Source organism: Pantherophis guttatus, chromosome 17 (assembly GCF_059756535.1).
Source record: "Pantherophis guttatus breed Tessera chromosome 17, ASM5975653v1, whole genome shotgun sequence".
NCBI classification, from domain to species: domain Eukaryota; kingdom Metazoa; phylum Chordata; class Lepidosauria; order Squamata; family Colubridae; genus Pantherophis; species Pantherophis guttatus.
The window spans coordinates 16,910,697-16,937,778 of NC_142079.1; the positions used below are offsets into that span (position 1 = coordinate 16,910,697).

Genomic DNA, 27,082 nt, shown 5'->3' on the forward strand with positions numbered 1-27,082 from the left:
TGAAGATAAGTTGTTCCACTGATTAATTGTTCTCAGTATCAGGAAATTTCTACGAGATCCTTGATCAATTTCCATCCATTACTTCTTGTCCTGCCTTCAGGTGCTTTGAAGAATAGGTTTATCCCCTCTTCTTTGTGGCAACCCTTCAAATATTGGGACATTACTATCATGTCACACCTAGTCCTTCTCTTATTTAGATTAGACATGCCCAGTTACTGCAACTGTTCAATCATATTTTAGCCTCCAGCCCCTTAATCATCTTTGTTGCTTTTTTCTTCTTTGTAGAGTTTCAACATCTGTTTTGTATTTTGGTGACCAGAACTGGATGCAGTATTGCAAGTTTGATTACTGCATTGAAATCACTTCACCATGATAGAAAAAAAGATATTGAGACTCTGGAAAGAGTGCAGAGAAGAGCAATAAAGATGATTAGTAGGCTGGAGGCTAAAACATATGAAGAATGGTTGAGAAATTGGATATGTCTTGTTTAATCAAACAAAGAAGGACTGGCATGATGTGATAGCAGTCTTCCAAAGATGCCAATCATTAGTGGCTCAAGACTCTGCAGATTGACAGCAAGGACTATTGCCTTTGATCAGTTGGGTCAGCTTTTGATCAGCAAGCACCTGAGTGCTCTCCAGAAGGGGTTGGATCTTCACCTTCTGGTTATCCTGATGGGGATAAACCAACCAGGACAAGAACTGTTGTTTCAAGAACAAGAATGGAGATCTCACAATCACATCGTTCATCTATCCCTGTGTGGACTTTTTCCTGGATAAAATCAATGCTAGTCAGACTTAATTCCAACTAACACTCATCCTATGATGGATCTGCTGGCATGAAATATCCAGATTCTTTCATCATCAAATCTGTGATGAAATTCCCTCTAATCCCTAGCCAGATACCCCTTTCCCAATCTATTCCCACAAACTAGCTAGGTTTAGTTCTTGGATGCTCAAGAACTGCCCAGGGAGCTTGCAAGTCCTGAAAGATCCACCCAACGCAGACAGCAGGCACACCATGACAGCTGCTGGGTGTTGCATGGACATGAAGTGCAGCAGCCATTCCCCAGATGATCACAAGGTGCTTTCCTTCACAAAAGAGACAATCTCTCCTCTTCACACTGAGGGATAACCCAGCACTTGGCACCCCTAGTCTGCCTATAACTAGTTTCTCATTGGAAAACAAGAGTATTTGCCAGAATTCTTGTGCTGTTCACTGAACCTTCTTCCTAATGAATGTTACTAATTAGAGCTTGGAAGTTCTTTGGAATTAACTATATGCAGCCCATGTTGCTACAAGCTGTCATCTCTGTGAGAGGAGACTCGGGGTGGGGAAGTCAGACTGTGATGATGAAGCTGAGTACAAACAGAAATTGGCTCGAGTGCATGGAATGACATCTTCACACACACACTTTCATGCCCCAATCTTCAATGATTGTGACCTTGTCTCATCAGCCTGCCTTTCTTTTGAAGCAACCTGTGGTCCTTGGCTCCAGTGCAACAGTCCTTTGGCTCTGGCTGTCACACTTGCTTTTTTACCATTGACAACTTCAGAAGGTAAGGCATCATCTGCTCTTGTTGAAGCCAGATGTTTGCCCCATCCTGGATTGGGTCTTCCCATTCTGTTGGCAACATCTGCAAATCCAGCCTCCTGTTCGAGAGCTGGAATAACTGCCATGCTTCAGAGCCAATTTAGGTCATCCTGGGATTTGTGGAGCTCCACAGTCCAGCTTAGTCAGGAGTTGTACCCTGGGAGGAAAGCTCTCATCGAAGCCATTAATCTTGTGCAGCTGCACCCTCGTATTGTGACACACACACACACACACCAGTGAAGAGAGACTTATGTTGAACTGAAAAGGGCCATTCAGGAGGTAAGCTGATGTTTCTATAGGGAGAACTGAGTTCTTCCCTGGGTTAACAATTACATGGTTACACCAACATTGTGCAATGAAGAAAAGCTGAGATGTTGCTTGAGTCCACCTTGGAGCTGAGTAGCCCACTTTACCCTGATCCCTTTCTTAGGAGACCAAAGACATCAACAAGATGAGTCAATGTTTTTATTCCCCCTCCTGGCCCTTAATCCCATTCAACTCTTGCTTTAAGAAAACAATCATGTCAAGCCGTCCAAGAATTTCCAGGATCTTCGCCAAGCCAAAAGTTGAATATCATCAGACTCCCATTTGGACATCAATGCCAGAGACCCTGGCAGATATTTTGCTCTGGCTCTAAAGATAGGACAAGATATGGCCCTTTAAAAGGGGAGAAACAGAGCTTCCTTCAGCCAGCCGGCTGGCCGGCCAACCCTCACTCTGCCCCTGAAGGAGCTACTGACATCACAGTGGGGCATGAGGTTGGGATCTGGGATGCAGTCTAAGCTCGAGGTCACCAGGCCCTTGCAATGATACAGGGAAGCCAGTCAACAGCCAGAGGAGAAGCTCTGGGGGTATTGGAGGGCAGAATCCAAAGAGATGCTCTTTCTCACCTGGAAAGAAAGAGCAGAGTTGGTCTCCACAGGGCGTGCCTGGCCCTTGCCTGCCAAGGGGCCCACAAGGGGTGATGCTGATGCTGCCCATCCACTCCTGCCCTGTTGCTAGGATGCTCTTGACCACCCTGGGACACACTTCTCTTTCCTGGGCAGGCAGTCTCCTTCCTCAACAGATCTTTGGCCTGCAGCCACCTCCATTTTTATTTTTAACCAAAGGATTTATTGTTAAAGGGGAATGCTGGAGGCTGGATTTGGGGTTTGCTTTGCTATTTCCATTGGGACAGTTCTAGATTTTTCTTTTTTTAATGATCTTAGGCCCATGATGTGCAAAACAACATGTTGTGTTAAAAAGTTGATCTCAAGAGGCTTAACTTCCAAAAGTCAGAGACTTCCCAGAGTCAGCAGTGGAGTTAGCCAGGACTCTAAAACCCTAAAAATTGGTTTGAAATTTAATTTTTAAAAATACATTGGTTAAAGCAAATGATTCTCATGCCTTTAATGATTTTTTCCCCTTGTTGATGTAAGAAGTGACTGTGATAGCAGCCTCCAAAGGAGCTTAAGATCTGAGTTGGGCAGCTCTCACTGTGGCAGCCCTAAACAGTAAAGAATCCTCAGCTGGAGAGGCGGAAGGTGCCGAGAAGCTCAGCTCAATCAAAGAGGTTGACAGGCAACTGTCAAAAGGAGGAGAGGCAGGAGGGATCTGCAAACATTGAGTGGTCAGCCCAGCAGGGCAACCTCAGTTCCTAGGAGCACTTTTATGAGTCCTCAGGGGCATCTAGATGATGGTTGGAGGGGAGACATCTGAAGAGTGCCAGCAAGAGCTTGGCCGGCAATTGTAATCGCTGGCTGAAAAATGCCTTCTTCCCGGAAAATCTCCCCCTACATTTTCTGCAACTCACAGGAGCATCCCACATACCACCTGCACCTCCATTAACCATCCTCCCTTCCCCACTTTTCCCCTTCAATCATCCTATTAAAATCCTGCATCACTCCAGCCGGTCCATCCATCTGATGACATGAGCTGCTGCTCACAAAAGCAGATGCCCTTTGAATGGAATGTTTCGGTTGGAAAGATGGTCCCACACGGCTTCTGGCTTGGCTATAAAAGATGTAACCAGCTCTCTGTTACAAGTAAATGCCTAACTGTGTATACACCATTGCATATACTGACCCACTGATCCCTCCTCCCTCACTTAGCCCTTCCCATAACCCCTCCTTACCTTGACTCCACCTCCTCCATATATAAGGCTGTGCGCAGAAGTCCAGGACCAGTTCCAAATGAGTACCTGAATAGAAAGAAATGGAGTAAATAAATACATTGAACTCAAAGCCTATCGTGTCTGTGATTATTGGGCAAGATCCTTGGAAAACTTACTTCTCAAAATGGCAGCAGAGGACGGTTATGCCCAATAAACAGAACCAAAATCGGAAATGGAAGGAAGGATGAACACAAGGTCCACCACCAGGCTGATGGCAGAGCTGGGGGAACCTGAAGGTGCCACCGCCAGAATCCCAACTGCCTTGGAGATGGAGGAACTGGACCAAACAAACCGAAGCGTGAGGCCAAAAGAAAGTGCAGCCAGGCACGCCAGAGACAGATCACCCGAGAGAGATGAACTAAAGGACATCATACAGAAAATGATAGACGCCTCCATAAGCAAGGATGAACTCATCGCGAAGCTCCGGGACCTTCTAGATGACCAGGGAGCAGCGATGAGCCCCCAGGAGCAAGACCACGAGGCTGCCAGACCGGTAAGACAGAGATATCCCCTGGCAGAGGCCCAAGAGCCAAACGGTTCCATTTTCATGCCATGCTCTGGGCGGCCATCTTGGGATGGCCACCGACCAATAGGGAGCCAGGATTCAAATCCAATGGCGGGAAATGAAAGAAACCCCAGAACAAATGGGGGAACAGCCAAAGGCACCCCAGAAGGGACACACCAAGGCATCTGGAGCTCACCTCCCGAGCTCGAAACCAGAAAGACACCCGAGGCCCCAGCAGCCGTGATAGGCCCTGCACGCAACCCCTTCACGCCAGCCATGCACCCCAGAGACACCGCCGCGAACCGAGGGGGCTACGGGGGGGCCATCGATGATAGCACACACCCCCAGATACTCCACACGATGACCAACCCCCACGAAGACAACCGCAGGGCACCAACTATGCTTGAATCATGCAGATGGCAGGACTCGAACCCAGCACCCACAGCACCAAGCATAAGAGGCCCGAGGGGAAGAGGCCACACCTGCTACTCAACCCCCATGCAGCCTCCGCCTGGCCTACTCACGTGCCCAGGGACCAGCAATCAAGGATCGGGGCCCACCACAGCCGCCACGCCTCAGAACCCCAGAAGTCCTCGACTTACGACCGCCTCGCCTCCTCACCTCTCTCCAGCCCCCTGCATGGATCCGGATGCCCAGCGATGGATGCCTGCCTCCAGAGATGAAGCCGGACACCCCAGGAGTGAGATGGGACCCCCAACTGGAGGCCTAGGCCGAGGCCTAAGAGCAGCAACAGCCAGCTACTCCCCCATCGGCTACAGTAGCGAAATGGGCCTCGCACGTGCTCAGTCGGCTCCAGCAAGAAGAGAAGGAGAGAACATAAATCCAAGTCTGTACAGAGCTGCAAACTGCATACCCAAGCCATATTGTGAGTTCCCTCACCTGAGACACCATGGGCAGCAACAGACTGTGAGTAATTCATCACACAACTCAGGGAATTTACCAGCTAACTTTCCCACTCTTAAATTAGATGGATCGAACCTCATGCAGTGGAATCACCAACTCCAGGTTTTATTTTTAAAAGAGGATCTATTGTTTTTAGTTGATGACCCCCCCACAAAACCTTGGACTTTAGAAACAGATTGCTTGCATCACAGGGCTTACTATTTAATTATAACAAGTATCCCACCAGGTGTATACCCCAGCCTAAGCCATTATCTGACTGTGTCTGAGATACAGCAGAGAATATTTAATCTGTTCTATAGTAAAAGCGCTGCCACCACAGCAAGGATATCCAGGGAATTCCACTCTGCCAGGCATAAAGCAGGGACTCCCATGGGTGAACATATACTGAACCTGAATGCCACAAGGACTGAACTGATACAAAGGGGGGAGGATATATCCGAAGAGAGCATGAAGAGCATAGTCATCAACTCCCTGGACTCCAGCTGGGACAATTTTATAATGCAGCTGGATAGCATAGGCTTAGGCCACCTCACACTCGAGTCACTGACAAATAGGATAATAGCAGAAGATAGCTTAAGGAGGGACCGCTCCATCAGCCGCAGGGACAGCAGGCCAACTAAGAAAGTTGAGTTCCAAACTAGGAACCTAGACTACCCAGAATGCTTCACTTGTGGCTCAAAGAATCACTACAAACGGGATTGCCCAAGAAACTCAAGGGGAAGGGACCACACCTACCAAAGGGAAAGGGAAGGCAGGAAGCCGGGGCTCCCCGATAGATCCCCATCAGACAACAGATACAGGCGCAGAGACTCCCCCGACCCAAGGAACAGAAGGGGAAGTAGGGACAGCTCTAGGGAGAGCCGACCAGGGTCCATGTATGGGATCGGGGAGAACACACACACACACTCACAAACCAGAGAAGGAGAAACATGGCTCATCGACTCGGGAGCCACCAACCACACAACTCATGACATAAAGATACTGACCTCATTCACAAAGGAAAACTACCACATTAAGGTGGCCAATCAAAACAAGGTCCTAGTGACAGGGAAAGGAAACACGTTCATAAGCGGAATAGGCAAAATAGAGGGGGTATTACTCATACCCGAAATACCCCACAACATTTTAGCACCGCTTAAACTGAGCAAGGACATGGGCATAGAGACCACCTTCAAAGAGGGAGAAGCCTACCTGACCAGAGACAGGGAAAGCATCGGCAAAATAGTCATTAATGGAGGGCTAACATACCTCCACCCTAAAAAGAATAACCAGACCCAAGTTATCGCCCAACTAGAAAACACTGAGAATAAAGTCAACACACATGTTGAGGCAGAGGGGGGCAGGGAAGACGACCCCACCGAAGGCAACACGACACACAGAGGGAAATTGCTAATAGGCAAACCCATTCACGATGACTGTGCCCATTTGCTACACAGAAAATTGGGCCATGCCAGCTTCCCAGTCATCCAAAAAATGACAGAATGTACCAGTGATTTGAAAATAAAAAACTGCAAAAACTACTTAGAGTGTTCTATATGTAAATCATCTAAGTTAAAAACCAAACCCAGACCTAGAAAAGCCACCCGTACTACCAATTCTATCTTCCACCTGGTACATATGGACATTGTGGGCCCCATGAAGCCCTCTATAAAATACAAAAGGAGATATTTTCTGACAATAGTAGACGACTACAGCCGCTATGGCTTTGTGTATACCATTAATCATAAAGACGAGGTATTCCAAAAATTTAAAGAGTTTTATAAGAGAGTGGAAACGCAACACAACACAAAGATAAGGCAAATAATGACAGATAGGGGGTCTGAGTTCTTATCGAGGGAATTCTCGAACTGGTCAAAGATGCACGGGATAATACACTAAAAGACTTCTCCCTTTTCCGCGTTCCAAAATGGAGTCGTAGAGAAGAGGAATGGAGTCCTACAAACAATGATGAGATGCGTCCTAGAGGATGCGGGGTTAGGACAGCCATTCTGGGCGGAAGCTATCAACTACTCAAATTATACGCTGAACAGACTCTGGTCTAGCGTAATAGGGAAAACACCTTATGAGGTGATGTACGACCGAAAACCAAAGATTGCGCACCTGCACATATTTGGAGTCACGGCGGATGTGCACATCCCCAGGCAACTGAGGTGAAAAGGAGACAAGGTCTCCAGGAGATTAAGGTTCATGGGGTATGAACCAGGCACAAAAGGCTATAGATTCATTGACAGGGACAACAGGTTCATCGTATCCAGAACAGCGGTGTTCCATGAGAACGCCAACTGGTCTAAGATACACCTCAACGAGACACTCATCAGACAGGAAGACACAAACGAATCAAGGGACGAAAGCAAACCCATCACATTAGAAGCAAATACACAAGACAGACAAAGACCAAGACACCATGAGGTAGCCACCAAGGGGTGGAAGGAAGATCACCCCATCATCAAGGTAGACACGGTCACAGAGAAGGAGGCCAAATACATGCACGACACCGACACAAGACCCATGAGACCTATCAGACCCAACAGAAACAAAATGCCCAAGAGGTTTAAAGATTATGTCATGTCCATTCACCCAAATAGAACAACACCCAACTCATACGAAGAAACCATTAGTCTGCCGCAGGTAGAGAGAGATAAGTGGGAGCAAGCTATGGAAAGGGAGATGGCTAGCCTGCGCGAACTGAACGTGTACACCCCCTCTAAGGTCCCAGCCGATAAGACACTCATAGGCACGAAATGGGTTTTCAAAGTCAAGGAACTCGAAGACAACAAGGCCCTCTACAAGGCTAGACTCGTAGCTCAGGGGTTCGCCCAAAGGTATCCAGACGACTACACGGATACCTACTCACCCACAGTTAGGGCAGAAAGTGTCAAAAGCGCTCTAGTAGTTGCATCTATCTTAGGCCTAGAAGTCTACCAATTTGACGTTCAAACCGCATACCTCCATGCGAAGTTAGACAAAGAAATATATGTCAGGGCACCCCCAGGGAAAGGCGCGAAAGAGGGAGTCACTTGGCTACTAAACAAAAGTTTGTACGGTTTAAGACAGTCCGGGAAAAGATGGTATGAATGCCTAGCCAAAACAGTCAGGGACATGGGTTTTACCGCCACATCAGCAGACCTCTGCCTCTTCGCCAAGAGGGAGGGCACATCGATCGAATACGCACTCGTTTACGTAGACGACATCCTGTACATGGGGCAGCACAAGCAAAATTGCGATAAATTCGCCAGAGAACTGGGGAAACAATTCACACTCAAGACCCTAGGGAAAGTCAATAAGTATCTAGGAGTACAAATCGAGAAAACAGAGAACGGGTTCAAGGTTTCTCAAAAGGAGAAAATATTAGAACTTGTACATAGATGCAACATGAGGGACGCTAAACCATGCGAAACCCCCATGCAAACAGACTTCTTGAAACATATGCACGAAGAGGGGGAGTCATTTAAGGACACACCTTGTATAGATCTGTCATTGGATCCCTCCTGTATATTGCCAATTGGACAAGGCCCAATATCAGCTTAGCTGTTAATTTATTATCCAGACATGTCAGTGAACCCAAGGTATACCACTGGGAAGGGGTGAAGCGAGTAATCAGGTACCTGAAACATAGCATAGACGCGTACCTATGCCTGGAACCATCCAAATCCAAAAAACCGGCGCTGACCTGCTATGCGGACGCTGACTGGGCAGGTGATACCAAGAGCAGGAAAAGCATATCAGGTTACGTGTTCCTCATCAATAACTGCCCGGTACACTGGTATACTGGCAAACAGAACCTGGTTGCCACATCCACGGCAGAAGCAGAGTACATCTGCCTATCAAAGGCAGCTAACAATTTAGTGTGGTTCGATGACCTGCTCTCTGAAATATGGACCGAACCGGCTTATCCTATAACTATCCACGAGGACAATAAAGCAGCCATAGACATCTCCAACGCAGAAGCAGTGGGTCAGAGGTCCAGACATATCAACATCAAGCATAAGCATGTCAGGCAGTTATCAAATGTAGGTTTTATTAGGGTCGTACATTGTGAAACCTCTGAGCAAGTTGCGGACATTCTAACGAAACCATTACCAAACAAGCAACACACATATCTCACATCAAAACTAGGGGTGACCATGCCGGGTACAGAATCAACCCCGAATGTTAGGCATTTAGAGGGAGATTTGTTACAAGTAAATGCCTAACTGTGTATACACCATTGCATAGACTGACCCACTGATCCCTCCTCCCTCACTTAGCCCTTCCCATAACCCCTCCTTACCTTGACTCCACCTCCTCCATATATAAGGCTGTGCGCAGAAGTCCAGGACCAGTTCCAAATGAGTACCTGAATAGAAAGAAATGGAGTAAATAAATACATTGAACTCAAAGCCTATCGTGTCTGTGATTATTGGGCAAGATCCTTGGAAAACTTACTTCTCACTCTCCTCCTGCAACATCTATTCACTTCCCTACAGGTGCTATTTTTTTTATAGATGTTCTTTCCTTGAAGCGAAAGAATTGCATCTAATGCTCATATGAGGAGGACAAAGAAGGAATTCAGCTGTTGTAAAACACCATTTATAAAGCAGCTCTAGAAAAAGATATAAATATACATAGCAATAGCACATAGACTTATATACTGCTTGACAGTGTTTTACAGCCTCTCTACAATTATGAAGGAGATGAGCATGTGGAGCCCACGGAAGGGGCCAAGTGCGCCTCAAGTCCCTTCACGCCCACTTTGAATTCCACTGCCTCTTATCTTCTGCCAGTTTGCTTTAACCGTTAGTAGTTCAGATTCTTATAGAGGGTATTAGCGTATAGTAAACTTGTATTCTTTTGAATTGCCTTAGCTCCTGGTTTTCTGCACTTGACATATTATGAATTAATTTTGAGAAAGTTATTGCTTTCACCTCTTGGTCCTATTTAAAAATAATGAATTACTAAAAATGATGAATTCTATTTTATATTTTATTATATTGGAAAGATATCAGACAACTGGGTAGATGCTAATATACCATTAATACTTAAAGGAGGTCACATTTGACTTCACATAAAAAAATATTGCTCAGTATCATTACTATTACATAAATTATTATAAGTTATTTAAAAAGATTTTAGCTAGAGGATGAAATGTTCTTCCATCACTTTATTCATGACCAATGTGGGTTTTTTCCAAAGGATAGTTGAGGAATAATATTAGAAATATTAGAAATGCATTGGATATTTTGGCATACTTATAACACTGTTCAAAGTTACAGTGGCAATAAAAAAGTGATTATACTTTTTTCACACTTATGGCCATTACAACATCCCCATGGTCACGTGATCAAAATTCATGTGCTTGGCAACTGGTTCATATTTATGATGGTTGCAGCATCCCAGGATCACGGGATCCCCTTTTGCAACCTTCTGACACGCAAAGTCCTCAAGGAAGCCAAATTCACCTAACAAGTTAGTTGTTACTAACAACTGCAGTGATTCACGTAAGAAGTGTAGGGTTCTACGGTTGGTAGAAAGGTAATAAAATGGGGCAAAACTCACTTAACAACTTGCTTAGCAAAAGAAATTTGGGCTCAAGTGAGGTCGTACGTTGAGTTCTACCTGTAATTGCTAAAATGCATAAACGTTTGTTGAAATTTTAAATGGAAGAACAGTAAGTCAGTGAATGATAAAATAGACTAAGAACTTTGGACACATTATCCTGATGGCACTATGGGAAAATATATGGCTGAATGGAGTGAGATTTTTAAGAGAAGAGAAGAATGGAATGGAATGGGAGTGTATTCAATAGAATAGAATAGAATAGAATAGAATAGAATAGAATAGAATAGAATAGAATAGAATAGAATAGAATAGAATAGAATAGAATAGAATAGAATAGAATCTGGAAGGGACCTTGGAGGTCTTCTACTCCAGCCCCCTGCTCATGCAGGAGAACCTATACCAGGGGTGTCAGGTATGCTTCCTTCAAAGTCCAAGAAAGAATGACCCAAACTCCATTGTTTATAGAGAAAGGTACTTTTACTGGAAAATGAAGTGATCGCAACCAAAGAAAAGCAGAATCTGAGGCAAAAGCGTGAAAATTACAGATAGAAAGCATTCCCTCCCACTGTCCATTGTAAATCATCCAATCCAAAGGTCTCCCAGAAGTCAGGTGGGAGCACACGTCTGGCAGTGTCATCAATCAGGAATGCCACGACCGTTGACCCGATAGCAGCTTCAAAAATGCAGCACAGTAGCTTAAGTCTGACTTTTGTTTCTTCTCTCCAGCATGGTCCCCCCCATGCCAGCTCCCCCTCCCCTGTTACCATGGCAGCCAAAGCAGTAAAAGGCAGAGGCTGACAAGGGGTCTGCAACCTTAAACACTCAAAGAGCCATTTGAACCCGTTTCCCACAGAAAATAAAAAACACCAGGAGCAACAAAACCCATTCCATTCCTATTTCTTTTTTTTTTTTATTGCAAAAGTTTTACAATTACATTTTCACCCCTTTTTTCACCCCCCCACCTCCCTCCCCAAACTTCCCATCCTCCCTAACCCTCCCTAACCCTCCCCCCCCAGACTTCCCTATTATGTACTTATAACTAATAACACTGATATATAAGCTTGAACCCATCCCTCCCCCTGTGTAATTTTTCCTCTTTGTCTCTTTACATTAAAATATTTCTAATACATTATTTTCAAATAAAAGCTATTTGATACTTTCTAGTTTGGTATTTGTTCTGAACATATTCTATCCACCTTTTCCATTCCCATTCATAAGTCTCTTGTGGACAGTCTTTTAAATATGCTGAAATCTTCGCCATCTCTGCAAAACTAGCCATCTTCAAAGTCCATTCTTCGATAGTGGGCAAAGCTTCATTCTTCCAATATTTACCTATCAACAATCTTGCTGCTGTTATCATATACAATATCAGTTTTATTTCACCCCGTGTAAAACCCTTAACTATACCCAATAAAAACAACTGTGGAGAAAATTGAATTTTTTTCTTCAAAACATTCTGCATGACCCACCAAATTTTTATCCAAAAAGCCCTAACTTTCCTACAGGTCCACCAAACATGATAATACGTAGCATCTAAACATTCACATCTCCAACATTTTGGCTGAACATTAGGGTACATACATGACAACTTTTTAGGATCTAAATGCCATCTATAAAACATTTTATAAAAATTTTCTCTCAGGTTTTGCGACTGTGTAAATTTAACATTCTGAACCCAATTTTTTTCCCAAGTTTCCAGCATCACTGGTTCTTCAAAATTCTGTGCCCACTTAATCATACAATCTTTAACTAATTCCGTTTCTGAATCTCTTTCTAACAAAACATTATAAAGCCTTTTAATATGCATTGGACCTTTCTCTCTTATATGTCTAACCAATTCTTCCTCATGCAACATAATACCAGTTTTTTGGTCCTCTTTCCATCTCAGTTGTAATTGATTATATTGTAACCAAGTTAAGTTAAACCCTTCATCCAACAGTGTCTGTAATGTCTTCAGCTGCCATCTGCCCGCATCTGTGAAAAGAACCTCTTTATATAAAAACCCCCCGAGTGACATTATATTTGTATTCCACAAAGTATGACCAAGATCCAGCCATAGCGGTATTTTATAATCCCATTTGAGTCGGTGCTTCTTCCAGACTCTCATCAAAGAGTCTCTAAGTATATGACTTTTAAATACTTTATCTACTTTGTCGTCATAAAATAAATAAGCATGCCATCCAAATTCAAGATCAAAACTTTCTGCATTCAATATTCCAGTCTTTTTACTTCCAAACCAATCACTTGTTAAAGTTAAAGCTGCTGCATCATAATATAACTGTAGGTTTGGGAGTTTAAGGCCTCCTCTTTCTGGAACATCTTGCATAATTTTCAATTTCACTCTCGGCTTCTTCTCGTTCCAGACAAACTTATTCACACCAGACTGCCAAACTTTCAGTTGTTTATCACTTTTAAGCACCGGAATCATTTGAAACAAAAACAGAAATCTTGGCAAAATGTTCATCTTAACTGCTGCTATTCTTCCAAGTAAAGACAGTTGCAGCTTTTTCCAAGTCTCCATGTCTTTCTGAACCTCTCGCCACAACACCTCATAATTATTTTGAAACAATTTCATGTTTGATTCTGCAACCTGGACTCCAAGATATTTTACCTTAGGTACAATTTCAAAACCTGCCCTCCTTTCAAGCTCATGTTTGCGATCTTGTGTCATATTTTTAACTATCATTTTAGTCTTTTTTGAATTCAGTCTAAAACCTGAAACTCTACCATAGTCTTGTATAATGTCCTTCATCAGGATTGTTGATTCCATTGGTTGTGATAGGGTAACAACCAGATCATCTGCAAATGCCTTTATTCTATAATCCTCTTGCCTTATCATTATGCCTTTCAAAATTTTAGAGTCCCGTATTGTATTTAGCAAGACTTCCAATGTTAAAATAAATAAAAGTGGGGACAACGGACATCCCTGTCTTGTTCCTTTTTCAATTTTAAACTCTGTCGTCAGACTTCCATTAATAATAATCTGTGCCTTTTGCTCTTGATAAATTGCTGAAATCGCCTGTATAAATTGGTCCCCAAAGTCCATCTTTTTTAAAGTCTTTAGTAGAAAATTCCAATCCACTCTATCAAAGGCCTTCTCTGCATCCAAAAAAACCAGCACTGCAGGAGTCTGTTTATTCCTATCAAGATATTCCAATAAATCTATTACTTGCCTTACATTGTCCTTCATATATCTGCCCTCTATAAATCCCGCTTGATCCTCATGAATCACCTTTTGAATTACTGGCATCGACCTGTTGGCTAATACTTTCGCATAGATTTTATAGTCTGTATTCAAAAGAGATATTGGTCTATAATTCTCTGGTTTTTTAGGACCAACTTGTTCTTTTGGTATCAAAGATATATAAGCAGTTGTCCATGATGGGGGTATTTTACCCCCTTGTTGAATATTGCAAAATAAATCTCTAAGTTGTCCCACCATTTCAGCTTGTAAAGTTTTGTAATACACTACGGTCAAACCATCCGTGCCAGGAGCTTTGGCTGTTTTTAACTGTTTAATTGCTGCTATTATCTCCTCCTCTGTTATAGGATGATTCATTCTTTCCTTTTGTTGATCAGTAATTTTTGTAACTCTCTTATCATTTAAATATTTTTCTATAAGTCCATTCTGCACCTCCTCTTTGGCATATAGTTTGGTATAATAGTCCACAAAAGCTTCTTTAATTAATTTTTGTTGAGAAATTTCTTTCCCTCCAATATCAATACTATCAATAGTCCGTATACTTTGTTTTTTCCTCAATGTGTAAGCTAACCATCTGCCCGGTTTGTTAGCATTGCAAAATGTATTATGCTTCGCATATTGTAAATTTGTTGCAACTTGTTCCGCCATAAGCATTTGAAATTGGTCTTTCAAAAGTTTTATAGCACTTCGTATTCTTTCATCTGTTGGGTTTTTAATAAGTAACTGTTCTTTATTCTTTATTTCCGTTTCCAATTCAGATCTTTTCTTTTGTCGGAACAGTCTATGTTTAGAGTTCATGTAGATAAGTACCCCTCTCATATAAGCTTTACTTGCGTCCCAAACAATTTCAATTGGGGTACCTTTATTCAAATTTGTTTCAAAAAATTCTTTCAAATGCTTTTTAAGTTCTATTGTATTTTTTTCATATCTAAACAAGTTCTCATTTAATCTCCAAGAACGTCTCTCAACCTTATCCATCTCAATTTCTATCCATACAGGGCTATGGTCAGTCAAAGTTCTTGGAAAAATCTTTGTTCTTTTTGTCTTAACAAGTAGATCATTTGACAACAGGATAAAATCAATCCTAGAAAAGGATCTATGTCTATCAGAAAAGAAAGTGTAATCCAATTCTTTTGGGTTATGTATTCTCCAAACATCTTTTAATTCCATATCTTCTTTCATATCAAAAAAAGTCTGTGGTAGTCTAATTCTAGACTTTGCCAAACTCTTTTTATCTAGTTTAGAATCAATTACTCCGTTCCAGTCTCCCATAATTAAAATAGATCTATAGTCCCATTGCAATATTTTAGTATGTAACATCTTATAAAAATAGTCCTGTTGTTGATTGGGAGCATAAATTCCAATCAAAAGAATTTGGCCATTTGCTGTAAACAATTCAATTGCTACAAACCTACCATCTTGATCTGCTTCTATAACTTTAGCTGTTAACTTTTTATTTACATAAATAACCACACCATTCTTTTTCTGCGAAGTTGAAGATATAAAATGTGTTCCTAGTTTTGAGTTTATCAAATATTTTTGATCTTGAGTTGTAATATGCGTTTCTTGTAGACATATTATATCATTATTAAATTGTTTCAAATATGTAAATAGTTTCTTCCTTTTCTGTGCTGAGTTCAACCCATTGACGTTCCAAGATAAACACTTAAAGGTCATCAGCCTCTTTCTGGAGCACAGAGCAAAATGCTTGAAGATCATCCGAAAGCTTCGATCTCGCTCCTCCCATCGCTCCACTCTCTTGTACAGTACTCTTAACTGCCTTCTTGTCTTGTCTTTCCTGTTGTTGTTGTTGCTTTTGTTTAAGTAGTTTAGATTGAGCTCTAGTTATACGTTGATCTTTAACTTCAGTCAACTGAATCAAATCCAAAATTGGAGAAGAATCAAACAAGGGCTCACTCAGAAAACCTCCTTCTGCACCTTGCACTACTTCTAATTCCTGCTTAGACTGTTCTTGCAATTGCCTCTCTTCACTCTCTTTAATCTCCAAAACTGTGGATGTACGTGGAGATGGTGTTCTTTCCTTAAGAATAGTAGTGTAAAAGTGTTGTGCCTTCTCCACAGTATTCAACCGATATCCTTCTCCCTTATATCTAAAAATTATCCCAGCAGGAGCGTCCCACCGGAAGGGTATCTGTAAATTTCTCAATTCCTTAACAAGAAAACCAAATTCTTTTCTGGCTTTCAACATTTTAGGAGGTAGTTCTTTAAAGATTTCAAGTCGTGAACCCCCCACTTGTACAGAAGTATGAAAAGATTTTTGCAGGATATCATTTCTAATTCCTCTATCTGTAAAATATATGACCACATCTCTAGGCAGTTGTCTTTGTCTGGCCACCCAAGAGTTCACTCTATAGCTTTTATCTATTTTGTGAAATACCACATCAGGATTAACTTGTAAAATCTTGGCCAAGGCTTCAGAACAAACTTGTCTCAAATCCTGTCTCTCCCCCTCTCGAATTCCCCGAAGCCGTATGGCGAATTCCATCGCCCGGAATTGTATCATAACAATCTCATCTTCAATTCTCTGCATTTTATTGTCAACTTCATCAATTTTATAATCATTGTCTTTCATCTTGACATTAACTTCTGATTTAAAATCTTCAACTTTAAAATCAACTTTCCCAATAAATTCTGCCAGGCCAGACACCACTTCTGAAATTTTTTTGGTCACCTTATTTTGATTCTGTTTCACCATATCTTTAACTTCATTAATTTCCTGCATAAATTCCTGATGTGATTTTTGAAGTTTATCATCTATCTCCTGTTGACATTTTAAAAATTTATCATCCAGAGTTTTAGAAATAAATTGTTTTAAATCTCCCACATCAAATTCTTTTTTCTGGGTCTGTAACTGCTGTGCAGAGGGAGGCTGCGTTTCTTGTTTATGTGTGGGGGATCCCCCCCCTGCTGCCTTCCCTTCCTGCTTCTTTGAAGCCATCTTGCCACGTAGTCTGGATTTTCTAAAAGGGGAAGTTCCTTTTCCTTTCCCTCCTGCACAAAGACTTCTAAAAAAGTCCCCCAGATTTAATCAGTTAAAAGCTAAAGTAAAACAAAGTCCAGTATTAAAAAGGGAGAAATTTTCCACTTGCTTCTCTTCTCTTATAGCAAACAAAGTAACTTTGCAACAACTTGGAAACTTGTAACACAAAATAACTTCACCAATCCACATTCATTGGCTCGTTAACTTTAAGGCTAAGCGCCATGTTTTTTTTTCAAAGCACTTTCACTCACTCAAATTTGTCTCGGTTTGAAAAGTCAACAAAGCGCTGATACTTGCGTTTCCAAGTTTCAGGGTTCAGATAGGTTCGCTGTTTGTTGAAGCTGATTCTTTTCAAATTACGTTTCCTGCGGCTGGCTTGTTTTGCGAAGGCAAAATCGTCCCACGTCGCCCGGAGTTTCCGCAGGGTGGAAGGGAGCCACACCCGTTCTCTCCCCAGAAACGATTCCCTGGGGGACAACGGGGGCTCAACCTGTGCCCTGCGATCTCTACTTCTTCAATCCTCAGGATTTTGAAGCTTTCAAGCCGCTTCTAAGTAACGAAGCGGCTCTACGGGCGACGGGGCTGGCGGAGCTCCGAAAGGCACCGCCGTCGCTGAAGGCAGAGAAACCGGAAGTCTTCCCATTCCTATTTCTTGAGCAGCCACAAAACTAGCATATGAAGTTGAATTAAACATTCTTGTTTTTCTTCTGAAACTTTTCTTTTTTTGGATTTATCCATGTTGGCTGAAGGTACGGCAGGGGTGAAATGCTCCCGGTTCGGACCGGATCACCCGATCCGGTAGCGATGGCAGCGGGTGGTTCAGAGAACTGGTAGCAAAAATTCCTGAAACCCCCCCCACCTTGCCCAACTGAGTCGTATGATCATCAGCTTTTTTTTTACTTTTCAAAGCATTTTTTCTACAACCTCTTCTGACGAAAAAATGCTTTTAAAAGTAAAAAAAAAAGCTTCTGATGATCGCGTGGCTCAGCTGGGATCATCAAAGGCTTTTCAAAGCATTTTTTTCTGCAACCTCTTGGCCAAAGAGGTGGTTAAAAAAATGCTTTGAAAAGTCTCTGGCAACTCCCAGCTGAGTTGCTTGATTGGCAGAGAGGTATTTTTTTTAATGCCTCTCTGATGATCCCAACTGAGTTGCCTGATTGGCAGAGGCTTTTCAAAGCATTAGAAAAAATGCTTTGAAAAGTTTTTTTTTTTTAAAGTTGGCCATGCCCACCCAGTCACATTAACCCCCCCCACCAAGCCACGCCCACAGAACCGGTAGTAACAGATTCTACATTTCACCTCTGAGGTACGGTATCAAGGCTGGAGGCTGCAGACTTGGATGAGTCCGTGGCAACAACAGGAGGGACTGTACTAGAGGCTGGGGAATCAGCAGAGGCCTAAGGAACACAAGGCCACAGGGCCAGGGCCTCTGAAGAGCCAAGAGGCCTTGGAAGTGGGCCAGGGTGAAGTAGAAGGTTGGTGGCTGGGGCCATCAGGGGCCATGGACTGCAGGGCCTCTCAAGATGCTGGTCTGGTGCTTACCCCTTCTGGGGCCCATTTTTCACAGTGGAGATGTACGGTGATCTAAAAGATGTCTTCAGTGAGAAGGAGTGTGATGACCTACCTCCCCATTGCCCCACAGATTGTGGGATTGAAATCCTTCCTGGTGTGGTTCTATTAAAACCCAGGTTGTATTCAATGACGCCGGCAGAACTAAAGGAGATGAGGGCATACATTGATAAGAACCTGAAATGGGGTTTTATCCACCCTGCACGGTCCAGGGTAGCGGCACCTGTCCTGTTTCGAGAGAAAAAGGATGGTGGGCTGTGTTTGTATGTGGATTTTCGTAGTATTAATGCAATGTGTGTAGAACACCTGTACCCACTGCCGTTAATGAAAGATATGTTGGCTCGTTTGGCTGAGGAACTGGTATTCACTAAATTGGATCTCTGTGAGGCATATTACCAGGTGTGGGTAAAGGCAGGTGACGAAGGAACCACCTTTAATTGCCTCCTAGGGCAGTGGTTCTCAACCTTCCTAATGCCGCGACTCTTTAATACAGTTCCTCATGTTGTGGTGACCCCCAATGATAAAATTATTTTCGTTGCTACTTCATAACTGTAATTTTGCTACTGTTATGAATCGTAAATATCTGATATGCAGGATGTATTTTCATTGTTACTAAAATTGAACATAATTAAAGCATAGTGATTAATCACAAAAACAATATGTAATAAATGAGGAAGGTCAGCATGCATTGGTAGGAGTGAGTTGCTCATAATTTTTCTTCTTACCTCATTTATATTGTTCCCCATTATTATCTGAAAGAACCTATTGCAGCATGTTATTAATTAGTCAATAGAGACTAACTAACTCGCCACTCTGGTCTCCACTGAGGTTGAGATGACATGGACCTCTGCCTACTTCAATGTTTGGTGCTGAAGCCTAGCTAAAAATCTCACTCATTTTCAGATGTTGGCAAAACTCTGCTGGCGACTCTAGAGAGATCGCTTCTATCAACTTGAGACTAAGAGAAGTCAAGGTTTCTGGTCAGAAGATTATCTACCAGACAACTTTCGCCTGCTCTCAGCTTCCCAATCTTCTCCCTTTCTCGCTTGCCACCCCTCCTCTTCCTCAAGAAGGGCAGGACTCTTTCGCCGGTCTCCGTGGGAACAAACAGTTCCCCCCACCCCTGCCACATTATAGACTGGCCTTTTTCTGTTAGCCAACACCTGTCTTGTCCCACCTCCCTGCCCTTCTTCCTCCCCACTCTTGCCCTGTCTGGTGGCGTCGAGCATCTCCTTGTTTGTCTTCCATCTCCATTTCCTTTCCTTCCCTTCATAAGTGGGGCTCTATCTGTGGTCCCCACTCCTCCTCCCCACACACACACACACCGCACCCACTAGCTCCCTACGTGCACCATTGCCCCTTGTGCCCAGCCCAGCTGGCCCCTCTCCATGGCCACAGGTAACTACTGATGCAACCGGACCCTGAGGCTCGAAGCAAGTCAGTCGGTGCTGCCGGGCTCCTTACTCTTTACAGCGAAGCTGCTGGGCAGCAGCACCATCTGAAGATGAAGTTGCAGCACAGGCAGGGGTGCCCGCGGACGACCGCTTTCTACCTTCTGGTGAGCACCTGCTTGGCCACCTATGCTTACAACCGCAGCCTCATCGACCTGTGGCCGCCTGCTGCAATCAGTGAAATTCAAGTCAGCCAGCCCAGGGAGGAACCGATGCACTCCCCTGGCACGTTGTGTCAGCCCTTCACTTTCCTCATGGCTTTCTTCGGCTTGGCGTCCACTGTGCTGTTGCTGGCCATGGCCCTGGAGTGCTGGCTCTTGCTTGGCCAGCCTTACTTCTATGAACACCACACTAGCAGGCGTTGGGGCAGGTAGCTCACTGGCATGGCGGCCGTCCTCTGCGCTCTCTTCTGCACCCTGCCACTCCTGGCCTTCGGCAGCAATGTCCGGGCATATGGTGCTTCATTTGCATGGCCGGTGGTGGACGGCTCTATTCAGTGCTCTATGCTAGCCTGCTGGGGTTGCTGGTGCTGGCCGTTGGCCTGTGCAATCTGGGCAGCATGAAGAGCCTCAGGCGGGCGGACCCACCTGGAGACAGATAGAGGAGCAGTGTTTTGGTTCCTAAGACCATCGAAAATATATGTTTTCCGATGGTCTTAGGCAACATCTGTGAAAGGGTCATTCAACCCCCAAAGGTTGAGAACCACTGCCTTAGGGAATTACCAATTTAGAGTGATGCCCTTTGGATTGCAAGGCACTCCCACTGTGTTCATACAGCTCATAAATGAGGTGCTGCATGAATATCTGTATAACGGGGTACTAGTGTACTTCAATGATATACTTATTTATACAAAAACAATAGAGGAACATGTCTCTCTGGTACACCAAGTTCTAAACAAATTGTTAGCTGTGCACCTATACGTGAAACAGTCCAAGTCTGAGTTTCACTGGACCAGACTGGATTATCTCGGCTTCTGTATATCGCACAGAGGGGTGGAGATGGATCCTGCAAAGATGAAAGCCATGATGGACTGGCAAGCACCCAAGACCCAAAAGCAATTACAGAGCCTAGAATGCCAGCCGGCCTTTGAACACCTGAAGTCACTTTTTGCAAAAGAACCAGTCCTCTTACACCCAGATCCGGCACAGCCTTATGTGGTGCAGGCAGATGCCAGTAATGTGGCCATGGCTGCAGTTCTACAGAAGAACAATGAGGGAGAATTGCAGCCATGTGCATACACCTCACGCAAGCTGACAGAGACTGAGCATAACTGGCCGATCTGGGAGAAGGAAGCCTTTGCGGTTCGGTGGGCATTGATGAAATGGTGACACCTACTGGAGGGTGGTGGTGTTCCCTTTGAGTGTCAGCCTCCGCTTTTACTGCTTCAGCTGCCATAAGAAATGAAGGGGGGGAACCAGTCAGGGGGGCGAGGGGGGGAAGAGCGCAGGAGGAAACGAAACTTATTCTCCAAAGGAGGCGTTAGACCAACCGTCACAAATTCCTGATGGATGACGTTGCCAGATGTGATTCCACCTGACCTTTGGGAGACCTTTGGATTGGATGATGGACGATGAACACGGGGGGGGGGAATGCTATCTAGATGCTATTTCGCGCGTTTTGCTCACTTCCAGCTTTACCTGGGTTGCGATCATTTCATATTCAGTAAAAGTACTAATCTCTATAAAATATGGAGTTTGGGTCTTTCTTTCCTGGATTTTGAAGGAAGCATACCTGACATTAAGCTGGAAGTCACTCCAGTTATCCCGGGGGGAAAAAAAAAACCCCAAGAGACTGGAATTATGTCAGACCGAGGCAGCGACGAAAACCAGATGGGAGCAGCGAGTTCCACGGCAGCTAGTCTCCAAGCAGAGAGAGAAAGTGCGGAATGGTTGGAAAAACTCCAGCTAGAACCTGAGGAAGCCAGATGGTCGAAAGGAGTTGGGAGATTGCCGGACTGGGGGGAGACCCCCCGGGGAGTGACCAGCTTCAGACCCTGTAAGAAAGAGGCAGTATGGATGCAGGAACAGAAGGAACGCCTCATGATGGAACAAGCCTTGCAGCTTATCCATGATGTGGAAGAGAGCAGGAAAAGCCGGGAGAGCCAGGAGTCATTTGGGTTTCCTGAGGAGAAGGGAGGAGAAGACCCCAGGGGGGAGCCAGAAGAAATAGCCTGTGGGGGAGAGGAAGAAGCTGAGGAAAGAACATCCCAGGTTTCTGCTGCTCAAGGGAGGGATGCGGCCGGCCAGGGACCCCCAGCCTTGCAGGGGCCCCCCCGCAGACGTAAATAGCCAAAAATTCCCCCCCTACCTGGGAAATATGATGGAAATCCAAAAACCTTGGGGTTTTTCCTGACCCAAGTGTGGAATCACATGCAGGATTGGGGGGAAGACTGCGTATCAGATGCCGCCCGAGTGAGATGTGTCACGAACTCCTTAGAGGGATTAGCAGCTGAGTGGATGGTGGTCCTCCACAATAACAACTCCCCCTTACTGACAAATTACAACCAGTTCATGCGGGCCCTTAGAAGGCAGTTTGAAGACCACTTAGCTGAACGTAAGGCGAGACTCAGGATGAAGGGAATCCAGCAGGGCCGGAGACCTGTGGCAGAGTATATCCAAGAGTTTCGCGAGCTGGCACCCTATATGACAGGATGGTCAGAAATGGCTCTGTTGGAGAGCTTCAAAGATGGGCTTCATTCAGACTGCAGAAGTATGGGGGTCCCTGAAGACTTGCAGAGATGGTACATAGTAGCTGAGGATGTGGAGATCGAGTTGACCCGAAGCCAACTCAGAGGAGGGCGTATGGGGGATCAGTCATCATCCTTCCACCGTAAGGGAGCACCCAAGATGACGGGGGGGAGAGCAGAATTCAAACCCAAATCAAAGCCCTTCACCTGTTTCAAATGTGGGAAGGAGGGACACCGAGCTGCCGAATGCTTCTCCAAACTAGTGCCAAAAGTTGCCGGCCCCGGGGCCAAGAAAGGCGACAAAATACCCGCCAAGACCCGCGGCACCGCCCTGAAAGGAGAAGTCGTTGAGTTCACTCCCCGAAACCAGGGTGAGTTGAGAACTCCGACCAACGATGACGACAGCGAGACGGACTCCGACTCTGACACCGACGATCGGGTGAGTCATACGGAAGAACCCCTACTAATCCCCGTAGAAGTAAGGGTTCCGTCCACAGGGACCCATGCCAAAATGTTAGCCCTGTTGGACTCGGGGTGCACCAGATGCATAATTAGCCCCCAAGTGGTGGAGGAAATGGGACTAAGGCTAAAAACCTTAAAAAGACCCATTGCGTTCTGTCAGTTAGACGGATCGATTGCAGGAGGGGGCCCAGCTAGTTTTATGACTGAACCCCTGGAATTGCAGTTGGGAGACCATGTAGAGAATCTCAGATTTATCGTGGCCCCTGGGATGGAGAGACCCCTTATACTGGGACTGCCCTGGCTTTGAAAATGGAACCCACGGGTAAATTGGAAGACGGGGGTCTTGTGCATCTGCACGGCAAAACCAATCCCAGAGAAGGAAAATTTACCCGTGAAAGACGATATACAACCAGAAAGGGCAGAAGTAGCATTAGACTATATTGAAGGGCAGGAGAAGATTCCAAAAGAATATTGGGACCTCAGGGAAGTTTTTAGCGAAAGGGCCTCAGACACGCTGCCTCCCCACCAGGCTACCGACTGCACCATTGAAATACTCCCCGGGGTGAAGCTTCCCAAACCAAAAATCTACCCAATGACCCCTCGAGAATTAGGGGAATTGCGAAGCTTCATTGATAAGAACCTGGAACGGGGATTCATTGAACGAGCCAAACCCAAGGTGGCGGCGCCAGTGATGTTCCGCGAAAAGAAAGATGGCTCCTTCCATTTGGTGGTCGACTATAGAAATATAAACGCTATTTGCGTGGAAAATGTTTACCCCCTCCCACTCATGAAGGACATGTTAACCCATTTAGGGAAGGGAAAGGTATTCACCAAACTTGATTTAAGAGAGGCGTACTACCAAGTGAGAATTAAAGAGGGGGATGAATGGAAAACAGCATTTAATTGCCCACTGGGATGCTTCCAGTTCAGAGTACTCCCTTTTGGGTTACAAGGAGCTCCTGCTGTATTCATGCAGTTGATCAACGAAGTATTGCATGAGCACCTGTTTAAGGGGGTGCTAGTCTACTTGGATGACATTCTTATCTACTCTGAGAACATGGCCGACCATGTCAAATTGGTGCGAACTGTCCTGAAAAAACTCAGGGCTGCGGAACTATATGCCAAATTTTCTAAATGTGAATTCCACCAAGACAAGATCGACTATCTTGGATATCGCATATCGCATGATGGGATAGAAATGGACCCTGAGAAGGTTCGTGCAGTATTGGAATGGGCCGCACCACGCACTCGCAAACAGTTACAGAGTTTCCTGGGGTTTGCTAATTTTTATAGACAATTTATCCCCTCGTTTGCGAAAATTGCACTGCCAATTACTGACCTTCTAAAAACAAAAGGTGAAGTAAAACCCAGACCCTCGAAACCACTGGAATGGACTATGGACTGTCAAGCCGCCTTCGAAAAATTGAAACGGCTGTTTGCGGCTGAACCAGTACTCAAACACCCAGACATGGAACAGCCTTTTGTAGTACAAGCTGACGCCAGCGACGTAGCTGTGGGAGCAATACTCTTGCAAAAGAATGGAAATGGGGAACTACAACCTTGTGCCTACACGTCCCGTAAATTCTCGGAAACGGAAAGGAGATGGGCCATATGGGAGAAGGAGGCTTTTGCAGTGAGATGGGCCCTGTTAACCTGGAAACAATTTCTAGAAGAAGCGAAACACCCTTTTGAAGTCTGGACTGATCACAAAAATTTAGAGGCATTAAAAACACCACGTAAATTGTCCCCAAAGCAAGCTCGTTGGGCCCAACATTTCAATCGTTTCAATTTCACTCTAAGTTACCTTCCTGGTGGAAAGAACTTCATGGCAGACGTACTTTCCAGATTGCCTCAGTACAACAGCATCAAAAGGGAGATGGTTCAGCCTATTATCCCCTCGACTCAATTGGCAGTACCAGTAACTACCAGAGCACAGGCAAAAGTCGAACCAGAACTCACGGGAGACTTACTTTAAAAATTGCGAGAAGCTCTGGAAACTGATGAGTGGTTTAAGAACCACTCAAATGAATGCACACTCCGTGATGGACTACCTTGGATTGGGGCGAAATTGTATGTTCCGGCCAAGTTAACAGTAACAGTATTGCAATATGCCCATGATTCCAAGGCAGCGGGACACTTTGCATTTGTTAAAATGCTACATTTGGTTAAGAGACAATTTTGATGGCTTGCACTCAAGAAGGATATACAGGCGTATGTCGCTAGTTGTCCAGTATGCGCCTCGGCTAAAAGACCTCCAGGGAAGCCACCTGGATTACTTCAAAGTGTGGCTAGACCGAATGCCCCATGGAAGGAAATATCTATGGATTTTATTGTAGACCTGCCAGAGAGTGAAGGGTGTACTGTCATTTGGGTGGTGACGGATTTGTTTTCCAAACAAGTATATTTCATCCCTTGCTCAAAGATCACTTCAGCAAAAACCCTTGCAAAACTGTTTATTCGTCAGATTTACTGACTACATGGAGCTCCAAAAAGAATAATCTTGGACAGGGGTGTACAGTTTACTTCCAACTTCTGGAAGGAGTTTTTGAAATTGATAGGCTCCGCCCAAGGGCTAAGTTCCAGTCACCACCCCCAAACAAATGGGGCTTGTGAAAGAACCAATGGGATTTTAGAACAATACCTGAGATGTTATGTAAATTACCAACAAGACAATTGGGTAGACTTATTACCGTTTGCAGAAGTGGCATATAATAACTCTATACACAGTAGTACCGGCTTCACTCCATTTAAGGTTGCATCGGGCCAAGATTTCGTACCAATCCCCGAACTACCGCAAGATGACCCCCAAAACCCTTCTTTGATGGACTGGATTGAACAATTAAAGAGCACTTGGGCAGTAACTCGAAAAGCGTTAGATGAGGCACACCAAGCCCATAAGGCCCAAGCCGATAAAAAAAGGTCCCCAACACATGTCTATAAAGTGGGTGATAAAGTCTTCCTCTCCACTAAGTATTTACAAACTTCCCAGAAATCAAAAAAACTTGGTCCCAAGTATGTGGGTCCATTTCGTGTAATTAGATTGATTAATCCAGTAACGGTGGAATTAGAGTTACCAAAACCGCTGAGACGTATACACCCTGTATTCCATGTTAGCTTGCTAAAACCTGAACACTCATCTCCGCTAAGAGCTAACCAAAGCTCCCCTCCAGTTCCCATACTCATAGAGGGGGAGCAACATTTTGAAGTCAAAGAAATCTTAGACTCTAGGAAACATCATGGTAAAGTGCAATATCTGGTGGCCTGGAAACATTTCCCTTTGTCTCAAGCTGAATGGGTAAATAAATGGGATGTCCGGGCTCCAAAGAAAGTACAGCAATTCTATACAAAATATCCAGATAAACCTTAATTCTTGTATATATTTTGTTTCCTCTTTCTCTTCTTTTCTTCTATCTAGGACTAACGTCCCTTCTGCAGAGGGGCCGAATGTCAGCCTCCGCTTTTACTGCTTCAGCTGCCATAAGAAACGGAGGGGGGGAACCAGTCAGGGGGGCGAGGGGGGGAAGAGCGCAGGAGGAAACGAAACTTATTCTCCAAAGGAGGCATTAGACCAACCGTCACAAATTCCTGATGGATGACGTTGCCAGATGTGATTCCACCTGACCTTTGGGAGACCTTTGGATTGGATGATGGACGATGAACACAGGGGGGGAAATGCTATCTAGATGCTATTTCGCGCGTTTTGCTCACTTCCAGCTTTACCTGGGTTGCGATCATTTCATATTCAGTAAAGTACTAATCTCTATAAAATATGGAGTTTGGGTCTTTCTTTCCTGGATTTTGAAGGAAGCATACCTGACATTGAGGTATTAACTGACCACAAAAATTTGGAGGCCTTGCAAAATCCTAGACGGTTGTCGCCGAAACAAGTGAGATGGGCTCTGTATTTCAGGCAGTTCAATTTCACCTTGAAATACATACCCGCTGGGAGGAACTTCCTGGCTGACGCTCTCTCCAGGAAACCACAATATGATAGTGTC

At 44.5% G+C, this 27,082-nt stretch overlaps 1 protein-coding gene and 1 pseudogene across 3 annotated transcripts in view; one reads left to right on the top strand and one right to left on the bottom strand.

The window, feature by feature from the left end:
- Window positions 1-9,480, bottom strand: part of GGT5 (gamma-glutamyltransferase 5) — a 112,400-nt gene extending 102,920 nt beyond the window's left edge. For 2 of the 3 annotated variants that reach the window (XM_087880631.1, XM_087880628.1), the window contains exons 1-2: window positions 4,873-5,004; window positions 3,708-3,773 (exon numbers count right to left, since the gene is read on the bottom strand). In XM_087880631.1, the coding sequence (XP_087736757.1) occupies window positions 3,708-3,773; window positions 4,873-4,892 (86 nt within the window). In that variant the 5' untranslated portion in view covers window positions 4,893-5,004. Of the gene's footprint in view, window positions 1-3,707; window positions 3,774-4,872; window positions 5,005-9,445 lie in introns of those variants that run through there. The other variant, XM_087880629.1, reaches the window with a different exon arrangement.
- A 10,393-nt stretch (window positions 9,481-19,873) lies between these two features.
- Window positions 19,874-20,537, top strand: LOC148111688 (prostaglandin D2 receptor-like; annotated as a pseudogene).
- The last annotated feature ends 6,545 nt before the right edge of the window (window positions 20,538-27,082 follow it).